The following is a 24,956-nucleotide window of genomic DNA, read 5'->3' as shown; positions in this document are numbered from 1 at the left end:
CCCTGACCTGGATAGCCCGGGCTAACCCGATTTCAGCAGATCTCGGAAGCTAAGCTGAGTTAGCCATGGTTAGTACCTGGATAGGAAACCACCATGGAACACCAGGATCACTATGCAGAGACAGGCAATGGCAAACCACCTCTGTTAGTCTCTTTGCCTTTAAAACCCCAGTAGGGGTCACCATAAGTTGACTATGACTTGATGGCTCTATTTATCTAACTTCTTATTGGGAACACAGATTGTGTTCTAGCTGTCTTAAAGTTGCTGTCCTTTATAGCCCAAATATGAAGTTACATACAGCTATATACATCTTGTAACCAAACTACATCTCAAGAAGATGTAAGTTTAAAGTTATGCAACGTGGGAGGCTTGCCCAGTTCTTTTCCCTCTAGCTCTCCCTCTCCCTTGTTTGAAGAAGAAACAGATTCTGGGGACAACTTTGGGACGAAAAAGTATTTGTAAGGCAAAAGATCAGACACCCCTCCATATTCCATTACTTTTCTTAAACTCAAACCCTCCCAAGATTACACTCAGTTTCAAAAAAATATCAAGGGAAAGATACGTGTGACTGCATCTCACATTCAGTTTGAGCCTATAACGTGGTTGATAATATTATTAGAGAAAATTCTGGTTATAAAGAAGTTTAATTTCTAACAAGTTGACCCAGTTAAAATTTTTAAAATGTGTTTGTGAGTCCCCCTGCAAAACAGCTACAAACCAATATTCAAAAGTATTTTAAAAAATGATTTTCCCAATTTTCCCCATTTTGACAGTTCATCATACTAAAAGAAAGAATGTGAAAGTACAGAAATTCATCTCTGGGGCAGAAGGTGTAGGCATCAAAGCATGGGTAGACTAGTAGGAGAAATCATTCATAGCTATGGAATTGGATGCCATCAAACATGCAGATGGTACCCGACTCTGTATCTCACTATCCAAATCCCCTGATGATGCAGTTGAGGTACTGAGTTTCTGCTTGACAGCCAAACGGATAAAAGCAAACAAACAAAAACTGAACCCAGACAGGATGGAAATGATGCTGGTTGGAAAGGCGGGGATCTTGTCGAACATATTGCTTCCAATCTTTGATGGGATTCAGTTGACCCTGCCTGTACAGAGCCAAGGGGTTATACTGAATCCAGCACTGCCGTTAGAGAAGCAAGTAAATGCAGCTGCCTGAAAGATGGCCCCCTACCTTGATATGGCTGATCTGGCCACCTGGATTCATGCCATGGTAACATTGCGACTAGACTTGGTCTCTCCTCGAAGTCAACTCAGAGACTTCAGCTAATGCAGAACTCTGTAGCTTGTTTGCTTTCAGGAGCTAAGCAGTGCATGTATATTATTCCCATGCTGCAGTCACTCCACTGGTGAACCATCAGTTACAACCACCAGACTCAATTCAAGGTTTTGACAGTCATATACAAATTCATTCATGGCCTTGGCCCCTCATATCTGTGCAACTACCTCTTTCCCTATGCTCTGCTATGGCAGCTTTGCTCATATGAACAGGACCTTCTGTAGACATCATCCTGCAGCTGGGCAAAATCTACAGCTGCCTGTACAAGCACTTTCTCTGTGGTAGCCTCCACCTTATGGAATGGCCTATCTGAGGAGGTCAGGAAAGCTCCTGCACTCCTGGCTTTCCACAAACTATGCAAAACAGAATTATTTGGGAAAGGTTTTTTTACTTGGGTAATAGAGCTGTGCTGTAAGAAATGGCTTAGAGACATGCCTTGGTAAGGGTCAGGGACTGTAGATTATTCTACTGGGTACTGTCTGGTGATGTAGATATACTCCTACAGGGTAGTTTCCATGTTGTAAAAGATGTCATTTAGAGTGAAATCCTAAGCAGAGTTATTCCAGTCTAGGCCAACCAAATTCAATGGGCGTTCACCCTTCACTTGGGGTTGGGGTTGCCTCAGTGGGGGGCAGTAGCACAAGTCATCAGCCCACCTGGCCTTTCTCCAGGGGCCTTAATGGCCAATCTATTCCTTCATCAAAGGACCTCGAAGCTCGGCCACTAGTGAGACAGCAACAGGGGGATGAGGAGTGTGTCCTTTCTCCTCCATTGTCTGGGAGGATCCATTTTCCCCTCACAGCACAGAAGTGCATAAAATACAACTTTTCCTTTCAGACAGGCTAAATGATGTGAAGGTTTGTTCTTTCACTCAAGTATGGGAAAGGCTTGTGACAGTTTTACATTTCTCTTAGAAACCACAGGACTACCTCTACCTTTGAAAGAGAATGCAGGTCAGCTCTAGGTGCAGGAAAATGATCAGAGGGAAATCATAGAGAAGCAGGCATTATTTTAGGTGAAGCATGATGGCAGGTAGATTTGTGTGATATTGATGATCTTATTTATGTTCTGATAGAAACTTGAGAGGGGGGACTGGAAGAAAATATGGCTTTGTAGAAAAAGTAAGAACCACCATGCAGTAATACTGCTTGACAGCAATAAAATTTCTCCACATACTTATCCTAGTAACAAGAGCTGTTGGTCCCTTGAGATGAGTTTAAAGCTTGCCAAAGAAGCCCAATTGCAAAGTTCAGCTGCTCTATCTTTGGATCATTAACATTATTTGTTAGGTCAAGCCACATCCCAAAACACCTACAGCTGAAAATTCAAGTATTTGTTCTAAAACTAGAAGTGGCATATTAAGTATACCCTGTAGATTTGGGGAATGTTCCCTGACATAGAAGAAGAATCATAGTTGTTTCATGTACAAATGGCGAGGGATTTTGTTGATAACATTCTCTTCTCTGCAACAAAGTACAAAATTTAATGGCTACAATTGAAGAGGCCACAATCTAACTTAACCTGATAAAATATTTATACCACATATGGAATTCACTAAGCCTGTTGAACTTATATTCCCTTCCAACAAGTTACACTTTTAAAGGTTTTTATATGTGACTAATTACCACAGAGCCCTGACCTGGATAGCCCAAGCAAGCCCGAATTCATCAGAAGCTAAGCAGGGTCAGCCTTGGTTTTGATTTGGATAGGAGAGCTGGGTTGCTGGGCAGAGAAAAGCAATGGTAAACCACCTCTGAACATCTCTTGCCTTGAAAACCACAGCAGGGGTCGCCATAAGTCAGCTATGACTTGATGGCACTCTCTACCACTACAGTTACAACAGAAATTGGATAACAACAACAAAAACAACAATGTTCGATTTATATATTGCCCTTCAAGACAACTTAATGCCCACTCAGAGCGGTTTACAAAGTATGTCATTATTATCCCCGCAACAAGCTCCTAGAAGCTGTGACTGACCCAAGGTCACCCAGCTGGCTTCAAGTGGAGGAGTGGGGATGGGGAATTAAACCCGGTTCTCCAGTTTAGAGTCCCGCACTCTTAACCACTACACCAAACTTGCTCTGGATGGGATACAGATTTGAATGTGTATCTCAAAAGCAATGTGATATGGTTAGAAATCAGTACAATATGGCTTACATGAGTATTTTATGCAAAGTTGAAAAGCACATCATATCTGTGCCAGTGACTGATGAGGTGACACAACTTCACCTACTTATACATATGGAGTCTCCATAGCAGTAAGAGCATTGGATTCCACAGCAAAAGTTCAACTGTTATTAGCCTCTTGCAAATGTAAGGAAACTTAGCAGAATTGATTATACAGATGAACTATTTATTTGTTTTATTTTTATTATGGGCTTCCTCCAGATTTCCAATACACTGAATCATATGTGGTTTCGAAAAAAAAAATAGGTAAAGTAACAGCTTTTCAAATTTTCATTTAGTATTAGATTACCTATTTTACTATATTTCATACCTACACCCAGTTTGAATAAAATTAATTTAAAAAGTTACTCAGTAACAGCTAGAAACAAAATAAGTTCAGGTACAATATATGATGTTAAATCATAAAGCACTTTTTTGTACAACCTAATAGCCACTTGCTAGAATATATCTGTACCTGGGTTGTTTTAAAGATAACATCGTCTGCTTGATAAAGAAATATTGGGTTAGTCTGCAAAATATGCCAACATTTCTTCATTTCTCATTTGGGAAATGTTACACCTGAGAGACATCCTTAGTCTATCCCTGCGATCATTCTGATCAAAACTACCAGTGTTATAAGATTGCTTAGAACGCCATGGGTGTAGCCTTGATAATTATACACATATAGTTGTGGAGGTACAGGAAACTAAACCAGATTATTTTGTTGATGAAAATATTTTTTAAATCATTTTTTCTCTTTTCGCTTTATGAGTAACCTTATCACCTGACTAATAAGTCAATCACAAGGGGAAAATGCAGAAACAATTAATGCTAAGAGATCTGCATAAAGTGATATATATGCTTCTGTTTTAAATTCCATTATCTGCATTTTGAAGATAAATGCAGAAAAGTAACATAGCACAGAAGCTATGAAACATTAGTATAATTTTCTTGATGAAAAGGAGAACTATTATCAACACTTACTTGTAGACACAACTGTAGAGTTCTGTAAATCAATGCCATATGATTTGCGTTGGACAGAGCTCTTATATATTACCATTAAAACCACTGTCTTGCCTCTGTTACACGCTTTCAAATGTAGAATCTGTTCATGTCTGAAACAATTATAGCCTACACCCTTCTTTTCGTTTTTGCAAATCACTCACACATATTCCCCATATATAGGAGGAGTGACTACAAGCGAGGCATAGTTTTTTCTTAATTAATGTACTGCTGAAAAAACTCTGAACCTTTATTCTCCAAATCCTTCATTCTCTCACATGATAGAGCCTTTACTTCTTCTGAGATGGCACACAGCCGAAAGTCATACATGCTGCAAGATTTATTAAGTGATCATAGATGATAAACCTGCATTCTGCACTAAATGCAGAGAGAATGGGTGAAAAACTTAAATGTTTTTGTCCATCTTCAGTAAATGTATATACTGGATCAGCAGGAACTTGAACTGGGAACTTTCTGGTCTGCTGCTAGACTTAGGATTGAATATTTGCACACACCTCCAACCTAATTGTAAGCTATGCATAGAATTGAAGGATTTCATTTATTTACCTCACACTAGCTGTTAATTTGCACATACAGCATTTTTCATTACAAATAAACTGAATTGCTGCTATGGGTTTCGGTTTCTCTCTCTCTCTCTCTCTCTCTCTCTCTCTCTCTCTCTCTCTCTCTCTCTGTGTGTGTAGAAGAAGACTCCTTTGTTTAATTTTATTAGAAAATCTGTATTTGTCTATTCAATTTGTTAATCTCTATCTGTTAATCTGTGCTAAGAGTAAACTTATAACAACAAGGTGAGTGACAGAGTAATTCTAAGGCGGGGGGAAGTGCTCAGTGCGCTGACTAGACCCCGTGATAGCATATCTGGCACTTACATCATCGTAACCCCCATTACGCAGGCAGAGCTCGTTGGCAGCACCCGTCCTGGGTTACACGACTATGAGGGGCCCTGCAGAGGTCCAGCAGCGGCAGATCTGAAGCCTAGATTTCTGTAGTGGCAGGGGAGGGGGCAGGCCAGGGGCATGGAAGGAGTTAGTCAGTTCCCTAAGCCGCTCCAGCCTTGGGAACACCCCCAACTGACATGGAAAGTTATGCCACAAAAAGGTGGCATAGCCCACAGGAACCCATGTAACAGAAAAAGGCAGCTCTCTCATCATGCATGGCCCCACTCATGCAAACACTGTGCAAGGAGGGAGCGCGGTGGTGGTGGCCAGAGGGAGCTGAGTGGACTATGCTCCAGCACTCAGTCCTAGGGAGGTGGAAGAGTGTGTGTGGCCTTTGCTTAGTTTCTGAGTGGGAGCTGATGGCTGGGTCTGCCGCAAGTGTTCCCAGTTGGGGCGGGAGGAGGAAGGAATGCTGGGCACCATGGGGGGGGGCACGTGGAGGGCTGGCTGCTGGCTTCCTGGGCTGTCTTCCTCAACATGGTCCTCAACTTCAACAGCATCAGCAGAGCAGTGGGAGGGATTTTCTCCCTCTTCTCCTTGGTGGAGAATCACATTGAACAGCCATTCTTTCTGACTACACTCCCCATGGAAGCTTGCAGGAAACCAACACGTGAAGAACACATGTCAGGCATCTTGCGTAGTTTCCCTCTGAGTTTAGATTTTACACTGGCTACCTATTATTCTTCTCCTAGATAGGATTTGTCTACATTTTTGTGACACTGAATGGCTTTTTGCTTGGAAGGTGAGATCCCCCCAATCCTTCTCTTTCCCCCCTGCCAACAAAAGGTATTTATAATCTCTGTGCCTGTACAGAGTGCCTATCACACATTTTCATTGTGAACTTTGATACTAATCCTGGGATGCACAACATTTCACCACAAACAGCAAAAGAGAAAATGGGTTGTTGTGGAGTTAATCCTAAATGATATTATAAATAAAAAAGCATAAAAAACCATCCCTTCTCCTTCCTGTCCTGTATTTAAAGATAAAATGTAACTTCTAAAATTCTTACTAAGTCTTCTCAGAGAAGGTAAAATAGTCTAACTGCACCCCAGATTTGAGAGATTCAGGGGGTATAGGGTGTGACTATCTTAGAGACATAATTATTTGAGCCTCACACGATTTTCTTAAACCATCTAATTAATTTTCTCTACAGGCATGATATTATACACCTTTGACCATTCCAAAGAATAATTGTTGCAAACTTTGTTCCTTTTGTTCTAGGAATTATTCTGGAGTCTGGACATAAAAATATTTATTCATAAGTTATGTTTCTCAAGGGTGAAGATACTGGTTTGATGGAACAGTGAAAAAAAATAAATTTTTGCAGACCTACTGTGTGTGTGTGTGTGTGTGCGCGCGCGCATGCGCGTGTGCCATCAAGTCACTTCCAACTTATGGCGACCCTATGAATTAATTACCTCCTTAATTACCTCCATTTGTGTAATAAAGGGAATTTTGAAAGTTTTTAAATTAAATATCAAAGGTCTTATTAATGCTAATAAAAGAAGAAAATTATTACATTGTTAAAAGAAAAATGGCCATCACATTTATTTTATTTAAACATTTGTATGCTGCCTTTCTACCCAAATAGGGCACATAAGGTGGCAAACATTAAAAAAATTAAAACAACATTTCAAGCAATTTAAATTTAAATCATTAAAATAGTATAAAATATTTCAGTAAAAACACAAACACATACAAAGGCCAATAACAGTTACTGGGGTTAGACCAAACAAAATAAAGAAGTTTTTACTCACTGGTGGAGGACAGCAATAGAGGGAGACTGATGATGAATCTCCCTGGGATGTCATGAACGAAAAGGCCCTTCCTTGGGTTGCTACCTGTCTAGAGTAGACTCAGATGGTGGGAGCACCTGAAGCATGACCAGAGTGAACAGATAGGTTCATATGGAAGAAGGCAGTCCTTAACATATGCTGGCCCCAATCCATGTAAGGGCTTTAAAAGTCAGTATCAGCAACATGAATTGATCCCAGAAGCAAATTGAGAGGCAGTATAGATGGAACAAGACTGGAGTAATATGGTCCCTTCAGCTCACTCCAGTCAGCATACTGGCTGCAGCATTCTGTACCAACTGTATCCTTTTGGACAGTCTTCAAAGGCAATCCTATATAAAGCACATTACAGTAATCTAATCTATATGTTATCAGGGCATGTACTACAGCAGCAAGATCCTTCCTGCCTAGGAAAGGATATAGCCGGCTCACCAGCCAAAGCTGGTGAAGGGCATCCCCTGGCAACTGCAGCCAGCAAGAGGCCTGGATCCAGCAGCACCCCAAGCTACAAACCTGCTGCTTTAGGGGGAACGCAACCCCATCTAGAACAAGAGATTACCCATTTCCTGGGTCAAAACTTCCCAGTAGCATATCTATTTTGTCAGAATTAAGTTTTTACAAGATTTTGCACAAGATTTGCACAAAAAATTCATTTTGAAAAGGAAGAAAACATTACTTATAATGGATGAACTTGTGTACAACCTATGTTGTCTACACTGCATAAAAAGCAGGGTGTACCAATAAATAGGAACTATAAATTTTGTATTCAATATGTTAACAGAGATAATACAAGAAGCTATTTGATCCTGAAGCATGCCATATTTTACATATGAGCATCATCAAGAATAAATTAAATTTTACAGAGTTTTATGTAATAATTTAATAAATTTTCAATAGGAAATGTTACGCTGGTACATTTCACTGGAGTATTAAAATCTGGATATATTCATGGATGATAGTGATTCTAAATATTTTTTAAAAAATACTAAAAAAAACCCCTATAGATAATTGAGAAAATCAGCATGGTGTACTAGCATCTGAGAAACTAGCATCTGAGGTTCAAACCCATCCTCTGCCATGGAAACTCACTGGGTGACCTTGGCCCAGTCTCTCTTTCTCGACCTAACCTACCACACAAAGTTGTTGTAAGAAAAATGCAGGAAGGGAGAATGAACTGTCATAAACTGCTTTGCGTCCCCATTGAGGAGAAAAGCAGTGAGTAAAAACTTAAACAATTAAATACATATTTATATTAACAGAAAATGGAGATTTATATAGTTTTCTGAAAGAGTTTACATGTTCTTTTCTCTTCCAGAACTGATTTTAATTGAGATCACTTATCTTCACAAAAATAAACAATGGAAAAATTGGGATCATCGGTTATGTGGACCACATGCCAATCACAATCTGTAAGGAACATTCTGGAATATCAGCTCTGGAGAATGAATATTTTGCTCAAAACAGAAGAAATGGTAAAAGGAACTAAAGACGTTATGGAGGAATATTGTCTCCTTAACATAACCCCAGATGTAAATTAATCTATCACACAAAAAGCATCAGCAGTTTTGGTTTGTAGAATTATCTAAGGAAGACGGGAAGTTACAAAAAGGAAAATCAGCAAGAAGTTAACAGAAGTAATTAACCAATTGGAGACTGAATATAAAAGAACAAGAAATACACAGATATGCAAGATGATTGAATTTTTCAAATCCCATCTAGGGGGAAAGTCTTGAATTAATTGATTAGATCTTAGGAACTTTCTGCCCAGAGACAAATCTTTCTCCATTTTTCCCATTAGTGCCCTTTGAGTCCTGAAAATCCTCTGCTGAGCGTTTGGAGACCATTATACACTGAAAGAAGGACAGTACAGTGGCTAAAGTAAGGACAGTGAATTACATGGAATTACCTGTCTCCTTTTGTACACCTCAGAGGAGCCAATCCAATGTTTCTAAATTTTTGATTTGGAGAAACTGATCTACAGCTGCTTTCAAAACTTACAGTCCAATTCTGCTTTTTAATCAAGATGTTAAAATTTGGACAGAAATAATTGGTAACTGATTAAAAATGTGATTCCAAGGTCTACTGATCAACATCGGGCCAGATTAACCAAAACTAGGTAACAATTCTAAAAATCATGTCCCTAAATGCAGAAAGAAAGCATTTGAATATATAGAATGGAATTATTTCTCCTATGTTTCATAGCATATTGGTGGCCATTTTAAAGAATGGTTATCTTCAATGTACAATAACCCTTCTGTTAGAGCAGCAAAGAACTGACATGTATTAGAAAACCGAAAAATATGTAGAAGTCCACAGTAAGGTGACTGTCTCCCTTTTTATTTACATTACTAATTGGAACAATTGCAGTCACAATTAGGAAGCATAAGAATAGCTTTGGTTCGTTTTTTTTAAAAATATGCAGAGATGATGTAGTACTTACTTTGGTGAAACATAAGGAATCACTCAAAGAAATATTGAGTTGGATCCTACAAGCCACAAGCAGAAGCTCCTTAAGATTTTTCCCTGCCTTCTTCTAGCAGCTATGTAAGCAGCCAAATAAGCAGAAACATATGCTGGGGTGGGGATTGCGAGAGCATGATGATATGCCACAAAGGCACAAGAGTTGCAATAAAGAAGGGAAACTGATTTTCACTACTCCTTCCTGTTGCTCCTCTATTTTCTCACCAACAACCACATTGCTGACATGTTGTCCAGGCAGGGCCGGCGCGCCCATTGAGGCCAGGTAGGTGGTGGCCTCAGGCGCGGGGTGCCAGAGGGAGCACCGGAGGAGGCGCGGGGGGCAGGAGCCCGCGCCACAGAGCTGCAGCCTCCTATCGCTCCCACCCTGCGCTGCCACCGCCGCCAGCACATGCCCCCGGCCGGGCTCAGCCGCTGCAGGCAGGCATCTGCGGCAGCGCAGGCAACCGAGCAGGAGAGCTCGGAGGCCACCCGCGCACCGTCACAGCCGCCCACCGCAGTGATCGAGCCAGCGGCGCTGTGCACGCTCCCATGACGACATCATGCATGATGTCATCACGCAGGCTGGTGCGTGCGTGTGGGCGAGGGGGCGCCCGGCTGGCCGGCCACGAGCGCCAAAAACCCTTGCGCCGCTCCTGTGTCCAGGTGTACAGACAAACTCCTGATCTTGGTCTCTCAAAAACTAGGAGCATAATTCTGAGTTGGCTGATGCTCATACAAGCTTCCTCCTTTGATAATATACTCTGAGCCAGGTGGCCTGGAGTTTGTTTCTTATCTGAATATGCTGTCCTCTCTTGTGGTCATTATTCTATGAAGTTCTAAGAATGCTGAGCAGATTGCTGAAGAATTTATTGATTAGAATTTCCATGTTAGATCTGAGGAACTTGGACATATTCTGAAGCAGTGTAAATATCAATGCAAAAATTAATAATTCTAAGATATATACACAACTGCCATGGACTATTTGGTTAGGCCTATTTATCAACTACAGCTTTATGAAGGGTCACTGTTGGATAGCCCTGAAGATCTCATCCCAGTGCCAGAAGCATTAGTCAAGGGCATTCTGAAAAAAAATTGCAGATGAGCTGAGTGTGCATCTGAACACAAGCTGAACTTGAAACTGATGACCTAAGCTAATTTTCCCTTTATTTATTCTTAATCAAAACTTCTTCTCAGTGCAGCTAAGAAACTTGTTATTCTTCACTACAAAAATATTTGGTCCAATACAATAATACTACCTGAACTACACTGAAAGTCTTTAAAGTTTTAAAATTTACTTTTGCCCTTACTTAAATTATGTTGTATGGGCGGCCCGTAGCGCAGAGTAGTAAGCTGCAGTACTGCAGCCCAAGCTCTGCTCATGACCTGAGTTCGATCCTGGTGGAAGCCGGGTTCAGGTAACCGGCTCAAGATTGACTCAGCCTTCCATCCTTCCAAGGTCGGTAAAATGAGTACCTGAGTTCCTGGGGGTAAAGTGTAGATGACTGAGGAAGGCAATGGCAAACCACCCCGTAAAAAGTCTGCCAAGAAAATGTCATGATGCGACGTCTCCTCATGGGTTAGTAATGACTTGGTGCTTGCACAGGGTACTACCTTTATCTACCTAAATTATGTTATATTGTTGACACATTTGCCCATCATTAAATTAGCTTAATAAACATTTTGTCTCTAACTTCAGAATGATTGCACACAGCATATAAGACAGAAAATGTGACATTAAATACAACACATTATATTATTAACATTACAAGAAAGTAAGAAACCAATACAGGTAAGGAGGGGACTCAGGTAAGAAAGCAACAAAGCTCTTTGCCCTTGACTCTTAGCCTGTGGCTTGCATGCAGCCCATGGCTTCTGAATGAACCAGCTCACTGCCAAGGATGTGTTTTGGGGCTTTTTTTTTTTGTTCTGAATTGTATTTGTTTATTCAAATTACCCTTAGGTATGTTTATAAGCTGGTTTGGATCTCCATTGAGGACAAAAACTGAGGTAACAAATCAGCTAAACAGTTTGGTTGTAGTGGTTAGGAGCATGGGACTCTAATCTGGAGAACTGGGTTTGATTCCCCACTCCTCCACTTGAAGCCAGTTGGGTGACCTTGGGTGAGTCATAGCTTCTAAGAGCTCTCTCAGTCCCACCCACTTCACAGGGTGTTTGTTGTGGGGATAATAATAACATACTTTGTAAACCGCTCTGAGTGGGTGTTAAGTCATCCTGAAGGGCGGTATATAAATTGAATGTTATATTATTATTAAATAAATAAACACAATTTGGCCAGTTATGAAGGGAACTATTAAAAAATGCTACACAATTCTGTAAAGCATCACTATACTTGGAATTTTTAGCTTACGTTTGAATGTGTTCTCAAATTCCTACATGCCCAGGAATTCTGTTAAAAGCTATGGGTGTAATAAAGCAAAAATTTCAAAGCAACGGATGATTTCATTTTCTTTCTATTTTCAGCTACAAAAATTCAAAGTGGATAATTTTGAGGTTGCAATGTTGGTCCCCTGCACCCAATAAGCTGGACAACTGTATAATGAACTAATAGTAATGAGTTATGTAGGTATTATAGGAAAAGAAACAAATGGAGGGGCTATTGTATTACTATATCTTCTGAAGGCACTTGATAATAATTAAAGAGGGAAATAGAAACAATTGCTGGTGATCTACAAGGGGTCACCAATTTGTCAGGAGAAAATGGGTATGTTTCCCACAGAAACGGAAGCAACAGTATCCAACATAAATAAAGTAGTGATATCAGAGAACTATTACTCAGCTATCTGCTGGAATAATTTCACATATCGCCAACAAGTTCTTAACAAATATTGTGCCAAAATTGTGAGGAAATGCAGCAAAGGTGGCTGTATTAGATAGGACTCTGACTAAAAGTAAAAACTGAATGATAATATAGGGGGTACTAAGAATTATTTTGCTTCAGTTTTCCCAAAAAAAGATAGACTATGACCACATAAACTACAATAATGCAGGTTCTCTGGAAGTTAACCTTATTCGGACAAATCCTAATGTTTTTCCCACATCAATTTTTTAATAAGACTATGTATTTGCAAACTATTTTATTACAACTTTAAAAAAATGTTTGCTGTCCCTTAATAATTTCACAACTATTAACGTTTGGCTAGTGAAGTAAGAAGTTGGTAATAGATTGATAAGTACTTTCTCGCTGTTCCCAGTTATATTTTTGTAGGAACCTATATTAATTTGAAATATTGGTCTCTTGAGTGTTTGAGAGGATATTTGTACGGTGCCTTGGTATTTTTTTACATTGTATACGAATGAATCATTGTCTACTAAGTTCTTGCTGTTGTACTAGTATCAGAACATATCTAGCAGATGGTTTATGGTACTGCACTGTACCAAATAAAAAGGGATAAATTAACTTCACAGAACAAAACAAGACACAGAAGATTCATATATCAGTACTGGTGATATACTGCTTATCCCAAGCCAGCCACCCACAGTGGCATTGACTTCCATTCCAAATATAACTACATTTAAAATTGTCCATGATCTATATCTGTTGTAAAAGGGATCACAACATTTAATATAATTTAACAGTCTGACGTTGCTATTAATTCTAAATCAGTCTCAACAAGCTGATTTACTATTAGATGTTAGTCACTGTTTATTCAAATAATAATACAAGTAAGTCATTTTATTTGGTTATTTTAAAAATATAATCTACCTTTCTGCTCAGAAAGAGTTCTCAAAGTCTGGAAGATTAAAAAAATAATAATATGGCATCAAAAAAAAAAAGAACTATAATTGTGTTTGGGGATGTTATTCATAACCAGGGAGCAATGACAAAAAAAAGACCCCAAGTTGTTCTGAAAGAGCTAAGGTTAACAACTTTGGGTGATCCCCCCCCCAACCCTAACTGTGACATAAATCTATATGCCAGAGTTCAGGCAGTATAGAATTTCCCCCTCTCATGATTCCTCCTGCCCTGGCAAGCCTGATCTCATCAGATCTTGGAAGCTAAGCAGGGTTGGCCTTGGTTAGTAATTGGATGGGAGACTTCCAACGAAAACCAGGGTTGAAGAGGCAGGCAATAGCAAATCATCTCCATCACCGTGATTTCTCCTGGATTCCTCTTTACAGTGAGCTAATAACAAACAGTAATCTATACCTTGTAAGCCCTAACTAGAAACTGGATAATATTCTGCAGTATTACAGATCAAAATCCTATTGATGTGGATTTTGCAGTGGTTTTTGTGCCCTCCCAGACTTTACTCTCCCCCTTAGACAGAACATGATCAGAGAAGAATCCAATCTATAGAAACATCCAATAGAGATTCTCTCCTATTCTGTTTTTGGGATCCTGAGGTAGATGTACAGGTTTGCAACATCACAAAACAGGAGTCACTGGAAAAGCACATCCAGATATTTTAGAAGGTTTCTAGGGATCTATGGACAGGATTAAAGAGTCCAAACTCAAGCCAAGGGTTGTCAGAAGGCAATTCTTTAAGGTGTAATAGAAGCATGAGCAAGTAAGCTGAATGTACTTGATGGTCCAGGGAGGTGGCCCAGTCACCTACTGCCACCACTTTGGTAGGGTCCAGCTGGAGAATGGCTTCTGGTAAATAGAAATCCAGATTCCATCCAGAATTGGTCAAACAAGTACTTTTCCAGTTTAGCATACAATATATGTTGTGATTAGAGATGGGCACAAACAGGGAAAAAAACCCGAACACGATGTTCGTTGTTCGTTGCCATCCACAAACAGGGATTCACAAACATCGATGGACATGACATGTTCACAAACATGTTCGTAGTTGGAGATTCATGGGAGCCAGAATGGCCCCCTTGGGACTTAGCTGAACTTGAGCTGGGAAAACGAGAGTCCATGGGTCTCCCCCTTTCATGTCATTTTCTCTTCACAGTGGCAAAAACTGGACTGTCTGCTAAGCTAATTGAGAAGTTACAAACTGAATTTCCCAATGTCCAATACTCACCAAATTTGCAGCGGAAATAGTCCTCACTGTCCTCTGAAGACCCCACAAGTTTCAGAGAGATTGGACCCTGGGAAAGCCATGACCCATGGGTCCCTCCCTTTCCTGTCATTTTCTTTTCACAGTGGCAAAAACTGGATTGTCTGCTGAAAGCTACTTTGAGAGGTTACAAGCCAGAAGGAGTTCAGACAGAGTTCAGACAGTCCATGCCTATGTTGCCAGGGGAATTGATTGAAAGGTGCCAGACTGTCTGGCTTTACCAACGCCTGACAAATGCCACAAAGAGGGCTTGGAACGAACACATGTTCACCGGGAACGGGGCCTCATGAACAGCTTGCTTGCAAACAGTGGATTGGGCTGTTCATGGCTTTTTTTTTTGTTCGTATTGCTGTTTGTGCCCATCTCTAGTTGTGATAAGTGGCCTAATGATTCCTGGGCATGACTGCCATGCTAAATGTGACACTGTACTTTCATGAATAGAATTTCAGAAGTATATTTTGACCCTAATAAGCAGCTGGAGGGGGCCCAGGGTGTAGGGCATCTGGAGAAAGGTCACAGCACTGGGGAACAAGGTACTAATTCTTTTACATGTGCAGTTTTCCCAGTCAAAAATCACCACCCACACTGGTTGCTTTAAGCCCAAACAGTGCAAAAAGACAAGCATCAACATTGTTCTTGTCTTTTTCCTCCATAAAGATGTCCATCTCATGCCATCTCCTACTTGAAAAACAGTATGAGGAGTTGTGGCCCTGATCCTGATCGTTCCCCCAGTGATATGTAAAGTGACCCTAAAACACTTACAAGTGTCTTGTGTTTGCTGTGTTTCACAGCAACTATACGCCAATGTTAAACCTTGAAGATTAGATTTCCAGTCCATTAAATTCTGGAACAGTTATTTATTTCCATTTTATAGTTACTGTATATTGTAGTCAGGAATTAGCTGTTTCAGTGTCTCCAGGAACTAACAAGGGCCCTATTAAACAGAGAAGTTAATCCACTGGGAGTGAGATACTCAAGATGACCTCTAGCACAGTTAGAAATTGTTTCAGTATGATTTTGGGATAGTCCCAAAGCATGTGAAGAATCTGGAATGTTACTTACATCACCAACATGTGTTCTTATTGGAGACCTCAGCTAACTAAAGCTGCTATCCTAAATTCATGTATTATGTAGTAAGTCCTGTTGAGTTCAACAGGACTTACTTCTAAGTAAACATGCTTAGGATCACACTGCTCATGGCATTGCTAAACAAAATGTATTTTTATTTCTAGGGTAACTAACATCCTGGACAATTTGATTTCACAAAATCAGGTCAGGTGATTCATCTCTTTCATACAGACATACTCAAATCATATCCAACAAATTCTGTACTAAAGATCAGATTGGTTTAGAAAGGGGGGTAACAGAGCTTATCCCAAAATTATATTAAATCTATTGTGCTTATTCAAAGCGATAGAACTGAAACATTTTTACCACTCATTTGGATGTTTTTTGAAATCCTATGTAAAATGGAAAGATCAAGGACTAATCCTCACTGTCAAATTCCTCTAAGTAATTATATGTACAAATACACAACCACTCAAAGAGCTGTAAACTGGCTTTTTTTTTCAGAAAATGGAGGCAATTATCTGCCATGAAATTAAAAAAGTAATTCTGATGTAATTGTTATGTTTAGAAACCAAGTAGTAAACACCTATAAACTTTTCTACATGAGAGATAAAAACTTTTGCATATATTACATAACCCTTACTGCAGTATCGGTCTATATAGCTTCACATGACAAAATATTTAAAATTAGCAGGATTACAAGAAAGAAATTGGTCTTCCATAGTTAATGCTGCTTTGTATTTACTTCAGCACTGTAGGAAGCCACCATGATGCAACAAGATCCTGAAAGTTACTGCATTTAAAATATCTGATTGTAATATTGTACATGAAGCTGCACCGAAACAATATGGGCTAAAAATTCCCTTAAGGTATTCCAGCTTCCAGAACCTTTCCAGAGAACTTTAGCAATAAATGAAAATATAAAGATCATTTACATGCTCAGATTATATGAATGTTACCTTCCAATGTTAGCTATTCTTTATACAGGCTAGTAAATGGTTACATATACAGGTGTATTCCCTGCAGGTCACACATTTTCATTGAATCTACGCCAATAAAACACACAAAAGCAGGCAATGCACCAATAGCATACCTCTACATAGTCCTTGGCATGACCCCAGTCTCTCTTGGCATCCAAATTTCCCAAGCTGAAACATTCCAGTTGCCCCAGGTGGATCTTAGCGACTGAACGGCTAATTTTTCGAGTTACAAAGTTTGCCCCTAAAATGAAAAGAAAGATAGCATAGGGGGATTAAAATTGACTGGAAACTATTTGAAAGCTGAACATCAGAAGTACTGCTTATGATCCTTTCCTTCAACCTTCCCTCCTCTTGCATCAGTCATCTAAACTCTGTCATAATTTGTCACTTCCTTCTGCAAGGCAAGGTGAGTCAAACATACATGTCATATTAGTTACACATTTTCATCAAATACCTTTCTTTGAAAACCTAAGCATTCCTAATCTGCAGCTTAAATGTTCATATTAGGCACAAGGCCAAGAAAAATAAACTAGAATGAAAGTTTCTGAAAGTAAAATATAAAATATTACAACAAGATAACAACATAAACGTTAAAGAACAAGCTTGGACTTTCCTGCAAGTTAAGGTAGAATATAATTTGGAAGTGAGAACATTTGGCAAGAAAAACAGATCTCACTTGCCTATAACTTGTTTTATGAATGGACAGGAACAGAGTACTGTATTTGGGAGCATAGGCCTTAAGCTCTAAACAGGACTGGAACTTCCTTCAGCTGAGGATTTTCCACCTACTCAGCTGATATTAAGGGACAGGAAAAGTACCTTCCTGCCACCCTCACCTGAGAAAGCTTGGTTTCTTAGAATTCAGTCAAGTAAGGAATGTAGGCAGAATGTATGATTGTACAGCTGATCACTTGGAAAACAAGAGTTTCAAGTCAAATGTATCTTTGCTTCTATGCTGAACAGACCCAGATATGATAACTGGCAAAGTAGCTGTTAGGATACTTTAAAATGTATTTACTACATTTATACCCCACCTTTTTTTACAATGGGGGCTCAAAGCAGCTTACAATATTACTCTCTCCTCCAGCTGTCAACTAGAGATGGGCACAAAACGGGGAAAAAACAAAATGAGAGTTTCACGTTTTGTCACATTCCACAAATCACAAAACACGAACTTTCACAAAATTGTCCCATTTCGAGATACGATTCATTAGTTTCGTGCTCCATCAGAACCCAGGGCACTTCAATGCCCCCTTCATACCCAGAGATGCCAAACTCGCAGGGAGACTTCAGCAGGCTCTCTTCCACCCACCCTCCCAGATTGGCCAAGATTGCAAAACTCACAAAGCTGGGCCCCAGAGCCAGGCAGTGGCCCCCAAACCATCACAGACACCTGCTCAGGTGGCAGAGGTGCACAAAATAAAACCAAAGGAAACAACAAGAGTGTAAGCCTCAAAAGAGCAGACAAAGAATTAAGAAGAAATAAAGACAGGCAAAGAAAAAATAAGGGAGGCCTCAGTTAGGCTAGGCCCAAGAGCCAGGCAAAGGCCTGAGAATAGGTTGGGGTAGGGTGGAGGAAAAAAGGCACCCTCACCCAAAGACCTTCCCAGCAAAGACGAGGAAAATAAGAATGAGGCTTTTCAGACTCTTTTGAAGCCAGAAACTGCAACTCCTCATTGGACTTCTACATTTATTACGATGCCAGAAACCACAACTTTTACATTGAATGCTTCCATCGACATACCCAGGCTGAGATAATTGACAAGCAACACCACTTAAAGCAGAATCTCAGCCGTGCAGAAAGAGATGCCATAAACTGCCTCAAACATAATTCTGGCATCGTAATCAAGGAAGCTGACAGGCGGCACAATTGTCATCATGGACAAACATAACTACATACAGGAAGCGGAGAGAAAACTCTCCAACACAACATTCTATAAAACACTACCTTCTGACCCTACGGAGCAATACAAAAGGGAACTCAATAAAATATTAAAGACACTCCCCATGGACATACAAGAACGTATCCATACAAACACACCCCAGGAACCACAACCAGGAACATTCTACCTACTACCTAAAATCCACAAACCAGGTAACCCGGGACGCCCCATTGTTTCAGGAACTGGCACTATCACAGTAGGAGTCTCAGGATATATGGACTCTATCCTTAGGCTCTATGCCACCAGCACACCCAGCTATTTACGGGGACACCACTGACTTTCTCAGGAAAATACAGTCCATTGACAACCTACCAGATGACACCATCCTAGCAACCATGGATGTGGAGGCCCTGTACACCAATATCCCACATGCAGATGGACTGCAAGCCATCAAGAGTATTATCCTGGACAAAACCGTAGCACACCTTGCCACTGAACTTTGCCACTTTGTACTCACTCACAATTACTTCAAATTTGGTGACAGCTTATATCTACAGGTTAATGGCACAGCCATGGGAACATGCATGGCACCACAATATGCTAACATATTCATGGTGGACTTGGAGCAATGCTTCCTAAGCTCCCATCCACTGAAACCACTCCTGTACTTAAGATTCTTGGATGACATCTTCATCATTTGAACCCATGAGAAGGAAGCCCTTGAAAGATTTCATCAGGACTCCACAATTTTCACACCCTACTATCAACCTGAGCCTGGACCTCTCTACACAACAGGTACACTTCCTGGACACCACTGTGCAACTACATAATGGACAGATAAATACCACCTTATACCAATACTCATATCTACATGCCTCCAGCTACCACCCTAAACATACCATTCAGTCGATTGTCTACAGCCAAGCCTTACGTTACAATCGTATCTGCTCCAATGCTCTCAATCGGGACTCCCATTTAAGAGATTTACAACAAGCATTTTTGGGGCTACAGTACCCACCAAATGAAGTGAGGAAACAAATCAACAGGGCCAGACTAGTACCCAGAAACAGCCTGCTCCAGGACAAACCTAAAGGAACTAACAACAGAACACCACTGGTTGTCTCCTATAGTTCCCAGATCAAACTCATCCAACGTATCATCAGTGATCTACAACCCATCCTGGAAAACGATGCCTCTCTCTCACAAGCCCTGGGTGGAAGACCTCTCCTTCCCTACAGACAGTCCCCCAACCTGAAATGACTTCTCACTTACAATCATGAATCGGCTAGCAGAGTCACCAACACAGACCCTGCAACAAACCCAGATGCCAGCTCTGCCTCATATCTACCCAGGAAATACAATTACAGGACCCAATGGCATCAACTACACTATCTCTGGCTCTTACAGCTGCTCATCCTCCATATATGCCCTCATGTGCCAACAATGTCCATCTGCTCTGTACATTGGACAAACCAGCCAACCTCTGCACAAAAGAATAAATGGACACAAATCTGACATTAAAAATGGCAACATCCAGAAACCAGTGGGAGAACAATCTATCAGGACATTCAAGGACTTAAATGTCATTGTAGTTCAACAGAAACCTTTCAAAAACAGAATATAACAGGAAGCTGCTGAATTGGAATTCATATGTAAATTTGACTCAGTCAGGCTTGGATTGAATAGAGACTATGGTTATCTCATTATCAGAAGTAACTGATTTCATTATCAGAAGCAAATTGATCCCATTATCAGAAGCTACTGATTGCATCTACCCCTGTCCACCTATATATCTGACCAGTTTCTTCTTACCCTCCATGCATCTGAAGAAGAGAACTGTGATTCTCGAAAGCTTATGCTACAGTAAAGTTGGTTAGTCTTAAAGGCACTACTGGACTCTTTTCTATTTTTGCTACTACAGACTAACATGGCTAACTCCTCTGGATATTTATGGTAAATTATTGGAAAAATATTTAAATTAGAAAACTGAGATGAAATGAGTTTGACTTAGAATCACACCAAAATGTTTTGTCTTCTTGAAGGGACAGTCTAGTATCAGTGAAATTAAAATCATATTTTTGACTGCTTTTCCTTGCACTTTTAGTTCTGTTTGATGTTTTGTACAAATAGGTTTATTCAAGCCCTTTGATTATTTGAAGGATTTTGTTTAGAATAGTTCCATAGCAGTAAGTTGATCCATCCTATATTCTAGTATAAAAGTTTTTTCTTTTAAAACAAAGAAAATTAAACTTGTATATTGCAACTCGTTTGAAAGCTACGACCACAACTAGTTTACGACATGAGGAAATAATATTCCCAGAGTTGCAGAGCATTCCCAATTTTCAAAAGAATTGTGTTACAACTTTTCTATAGGTTATTAGCATCTGTTATTAAGCCTTCTATCAGCTTTCCTGCCATGTTAAAACACTGTGTACTGCAGCTTGATCACACATCAAGTTGCAAAAGGAGAAATGTTTTTCAGCAGTGCTTCCATAAAAATAAACACTCTCATCCTAAAAACCATGAGAATTAAAAGCTTTCGGCACACATTCCTATTCTCTGTATCAGCAATGAAATCATTAATCATCATGTGGATTGTTGTAAGCCTTAGTCCCTTGACCTACTAGGCTCAAACAAGAAAGCTTCCATTTTGTAGTGATTATTACTTGAGAAAGCATTAAAAATATCTGGGAGAATTTTTCAGAACTACCAATTCAACACATTGCTGAAGAACCAAAAAACTATAAGGGGGATGGAGAATAGCATCTGCACATAGACTATGTTTCCCAGTCCCCCAGTGGGGGCAGCAAATCCCCTGCCCCCAGCCTCTGCCCCATCACCTGGCCAGCAGGGGCAAAGGTGCAGGAATGTAGTGATGGAAGGTGAAGTATACCCCTGCATGCTCCAGAGCACTCAAGAGCACCCCCATGTGTTCCAGAGCAACTCCATATCACACTGGAAATGACTTCATTTGTGGTGCAATGCGTAAGTGATGGGTGGTGCTGGGGGCTGAGTAAAAATCAACTCCAAATTTAGTGTTTGGGGTTGATTTTTACTCACTCGACCCCTGGCACAACCCATTATTTCCACAACATGCCACAAATGACGTCATTCTCAGTGTGATGCAGGGCACATTGGAGCATGCAATCGCTGTGCGCACATGCAAGGAGAGTCCCCCCCCCCCGAGTAATTCACCCTTGTGATTTCCCATCCTCTGCTTTCACCCCCAGGGGACCTGGCAACACTAACATAGAAAATTATTAAATTATGAAAAATATATCCCTGGTAGTAATGATTTTAAAGGTCTGTGTCTTTTCTTGATATATATCTCATACAATCCCAAACAATAAGCCGATACTCTGCTCATAACAGGGTAATTAAAAATAGCAGGCTTTCTAAAGTGAAAGGTTAGCAAAACTGTTTTCATTTTCTCCTATCAATAATAAATAATAAATCATTAAGATGTTCTAACAAACTATGTGGATTTTTCATTGCCAAATGTCCAGCCTTTTTTTTAAAAAAAGTATGTTCCCCAACCAACGAAAATTAATGTCCAGGGACAAGGGCTCTGTTCAGACATGAGAACAAGGCTTGGAAGTCCTTAGGTTCACATACTCCTCCCTCCCTCTTCCACTTTTGCATAGCTTGGAGAATGAAGACATTTGTTTGTTTCTCATCTTTTCAATTCAAACTGGTTTTCAAAGTGGTTATCTTTTTTTTTTTGAAATTTTTTTTATTGGATTAGACATCATTATATTTCATACTTCATACAATCAATTTCCTTTACCTATCTTTATTCTAACCCCTCTTCCCCCCCCTTTTTGTTGACTTCCAACAGTTTTCCAACCCCTTGTCCATTTTCCCCCTACTCATATCAAACTTATTTTGTCCCTTGTATATATACTTTCACTCTCTTCTAGGCTTCACTATATCAACTAAGTATTACATTTCTGGCATATCATCTTTACTGGTGTCCATTTAATTTATACTCTATATTGCTTATGTAATTTCTCCATTATATAGCTATCTATCAATAATAATTGATCAGTTTAACCCAAATTTCTTAATATGACTATAAACACCATATACCTTCAGCTTAAGTTAATCAATTTAACTTAACTTCTATATACTTATATTCGTTCTATTTTGACTGTATATTTTCTCCACTATACAATTGTCTATCAAAAATGAAATTACTACTTAATATAATAATCCACTAAAATAATTGCCTAGAAATTCTCATTTAACTCCCCAATCCCCGGTAAAGTCACCCCCCTCTTGTTTTATTACATTTCAATAGTTTTCAAACTGCCACAGTTCTCCTCCCACCTCCCATTTTTTCACCAAATATTGTTTCAGCTTCTCCCAGTCCGTGTTAAACTGTCCTGGATCAAGGTCTCTCAATTTTCTTGTCATTTTGTCCATTTCCGCCATGTACAGCAATTTGTAAATCCAGTCCTCGATAGTTGGCACTTCTTGCACTTTCCATTTTTGCGCATACAAAAGTCTAGCCGCTGCTGTCATATAAAATAACAATGTCCTATATTGTGCTGGAATGCTCTCCATTCCCAAATTCAGCAGCAGGAGTTCTGGGTTCTTATTTATTTGAAATTGTAAAATCTCACTTATCTCTTTTATTATTTCCCCCCAGTACTTCCTAGCTACCTCACAAGTCCACCGCATGTGATACAAAGAACCTTCATGTTTCTTGCATTTCCAGCATTTATTAGACATATTCAAGTTCCCTAGCGCAATTTTCTTTGGTGTCAAGTACCAACGATAAATCATTTTATGGACATTCTCTTTAATATTGGTACATGTCGTAATCTTCAACGTATTTTTCCACAAGTGTTCCCACGCCTCCATTGTTATTTCTTTATTAAAATTAATAGCCCACTTCACCATTTGCACTTTAAATGTCTCATCTTCAGTATACCATTTCAGCAGCACTTTATATACCTTAGAGATTTCCTTTTTGTCCTTTTGTAAAAGTGCCTGTTCTAATTCCGAATTCTCCATTCTTATCCCTCCCTTCACACAGTCCGAATTATAAAGATCTCTGATCTGTCTGTACTGAAACCAATCGTAACTTGGAGACAACTCATCTTGCGTCTTTATTTTGAGTTTAGAAAATTCCATTCGTGTTATCTCCTTGTATGTTAAACACTGTTGTTCATTATCGACAGTTCTCGGATCTATTACTTCATATGGAACCACCCATGAGGGGATTCCATCTTGTAGGTAATTTCTGTACTTCTTCCAAATTGTGAATAGGCTTCTCCGAATATAATGATGTAAGAACATAAAGTCCGCTTTTACTTTATCATACCATAAGTATGCATGCCATCCGAATATTTTTTTATATCCTTCTAAGGCCAGTAATTTCCGGTTTTTCAACGTCATCCAATCTTTCAACCACACTAAACAAATTGCGTCATAATAAAGTCTTAAGTTGGGCAGTTGCATTCCGCCTCTTTCTTTTGCATCTTGTAACACTTTCATTTTCACTCGAGGCTTTTTGCCTGCCCAAACAAAGTCTGATATTTTCCTCTGCCATTTTTCAAACTGCTTAGAATCTCGGATAATTGGTATTGTCTGTAACAGAAACATCACTCTTGGCAACACATTCATCTTAATTACTGCAATTCTTCCCAACCATGACAAGTTCAGTCTATTCCATTTAATCAAGTCTTGCTCTATCTGAGTCCACAATTTCTCATAGTTGTTTTTAAATAAGTCTATATTCTTTGCAGTCAGTTCAATTCCCAGATATTTCACCTTGCTTGTTACTTCGCAGTCTGTTATTTCCGTTAATAATTGTTTTTTTTAGTCATGTTTTTACATAGTATCTTTGACTTCTTTTTGTTTACATAAAATCCTGCCAAATCTCCAAATTCCTTAATTTTCTCTATTACCTTTGGCATATTCTCCATTGGATCTTCCACAATTAACATTATATCGTCCGCAAATGCTCTGACCTTATAGGAAAAGTCCTTTATTTTTATTCCACGGATTGCATTATCTTCTCGTATCTGTATCATCAGTATTTCCAAAACCAGAATAAACAACAGTGGAGACAACGGGCAACCTTGTCTTGTACCTTTACCTATAGTCAATTTCTTGGTCACCTCATCATTCACCACAATTGCTGCACTCTGGTCTCTGTAAATTTCCTTTACTGCTCTTATGAATCTTTCTCCCATTTGTAGCTTTTCCATGGTGGCAAACATAAAGTCCCAGTTCAAATTGTCTGACCTTATAGGAAAAGTCCTTTATTTTTATTCCACGGATTGCATTATCTTCTCGTAT

General features: G+C 39.6%; 1 protein-coding gene across 1 annotated transcript in view; it reads right to left on the bottom strand.

The window, feature by feature from the left end:
* Window positions 1–24,956, bottom strand: part of GMDS (GDP-mannose 4,6-dehydratase) — a 440,144-nt gene that overhangs the window by 256,159 nt on the left and 159,029 nt on the right. The window contains exon 7 of the mRNA XM_054984295.1: window positions 16,878–17,005. Coding sequence (XP_054840270.1) covers window positions 16,878–17,005 — 128 coding nt within the window. The remainder of the gene's footprint in view (window positions 1–16,877; window positions 17,006–24,956) is intronic.

The sequence above is a fragment of the Eublepharis macularius genome, chromosome 7 (genome assembly GCF_028583425.1).
Source record: "Eublepharis macularius isolate TG4126 chromosome 7, MPM_Emac_v1.0, whole genome shotgun sequence".
NCBI lineage: Eukaryota > Metazoa > Chordata > Lepidosauria > Squamata > Eublepharidae > Eublepharis > Eublepharis macularius.
Note: the sequence above shows the minus strand (reverse complement) of the source record. Positions and strands in the feature narration are given on the sequence as shown.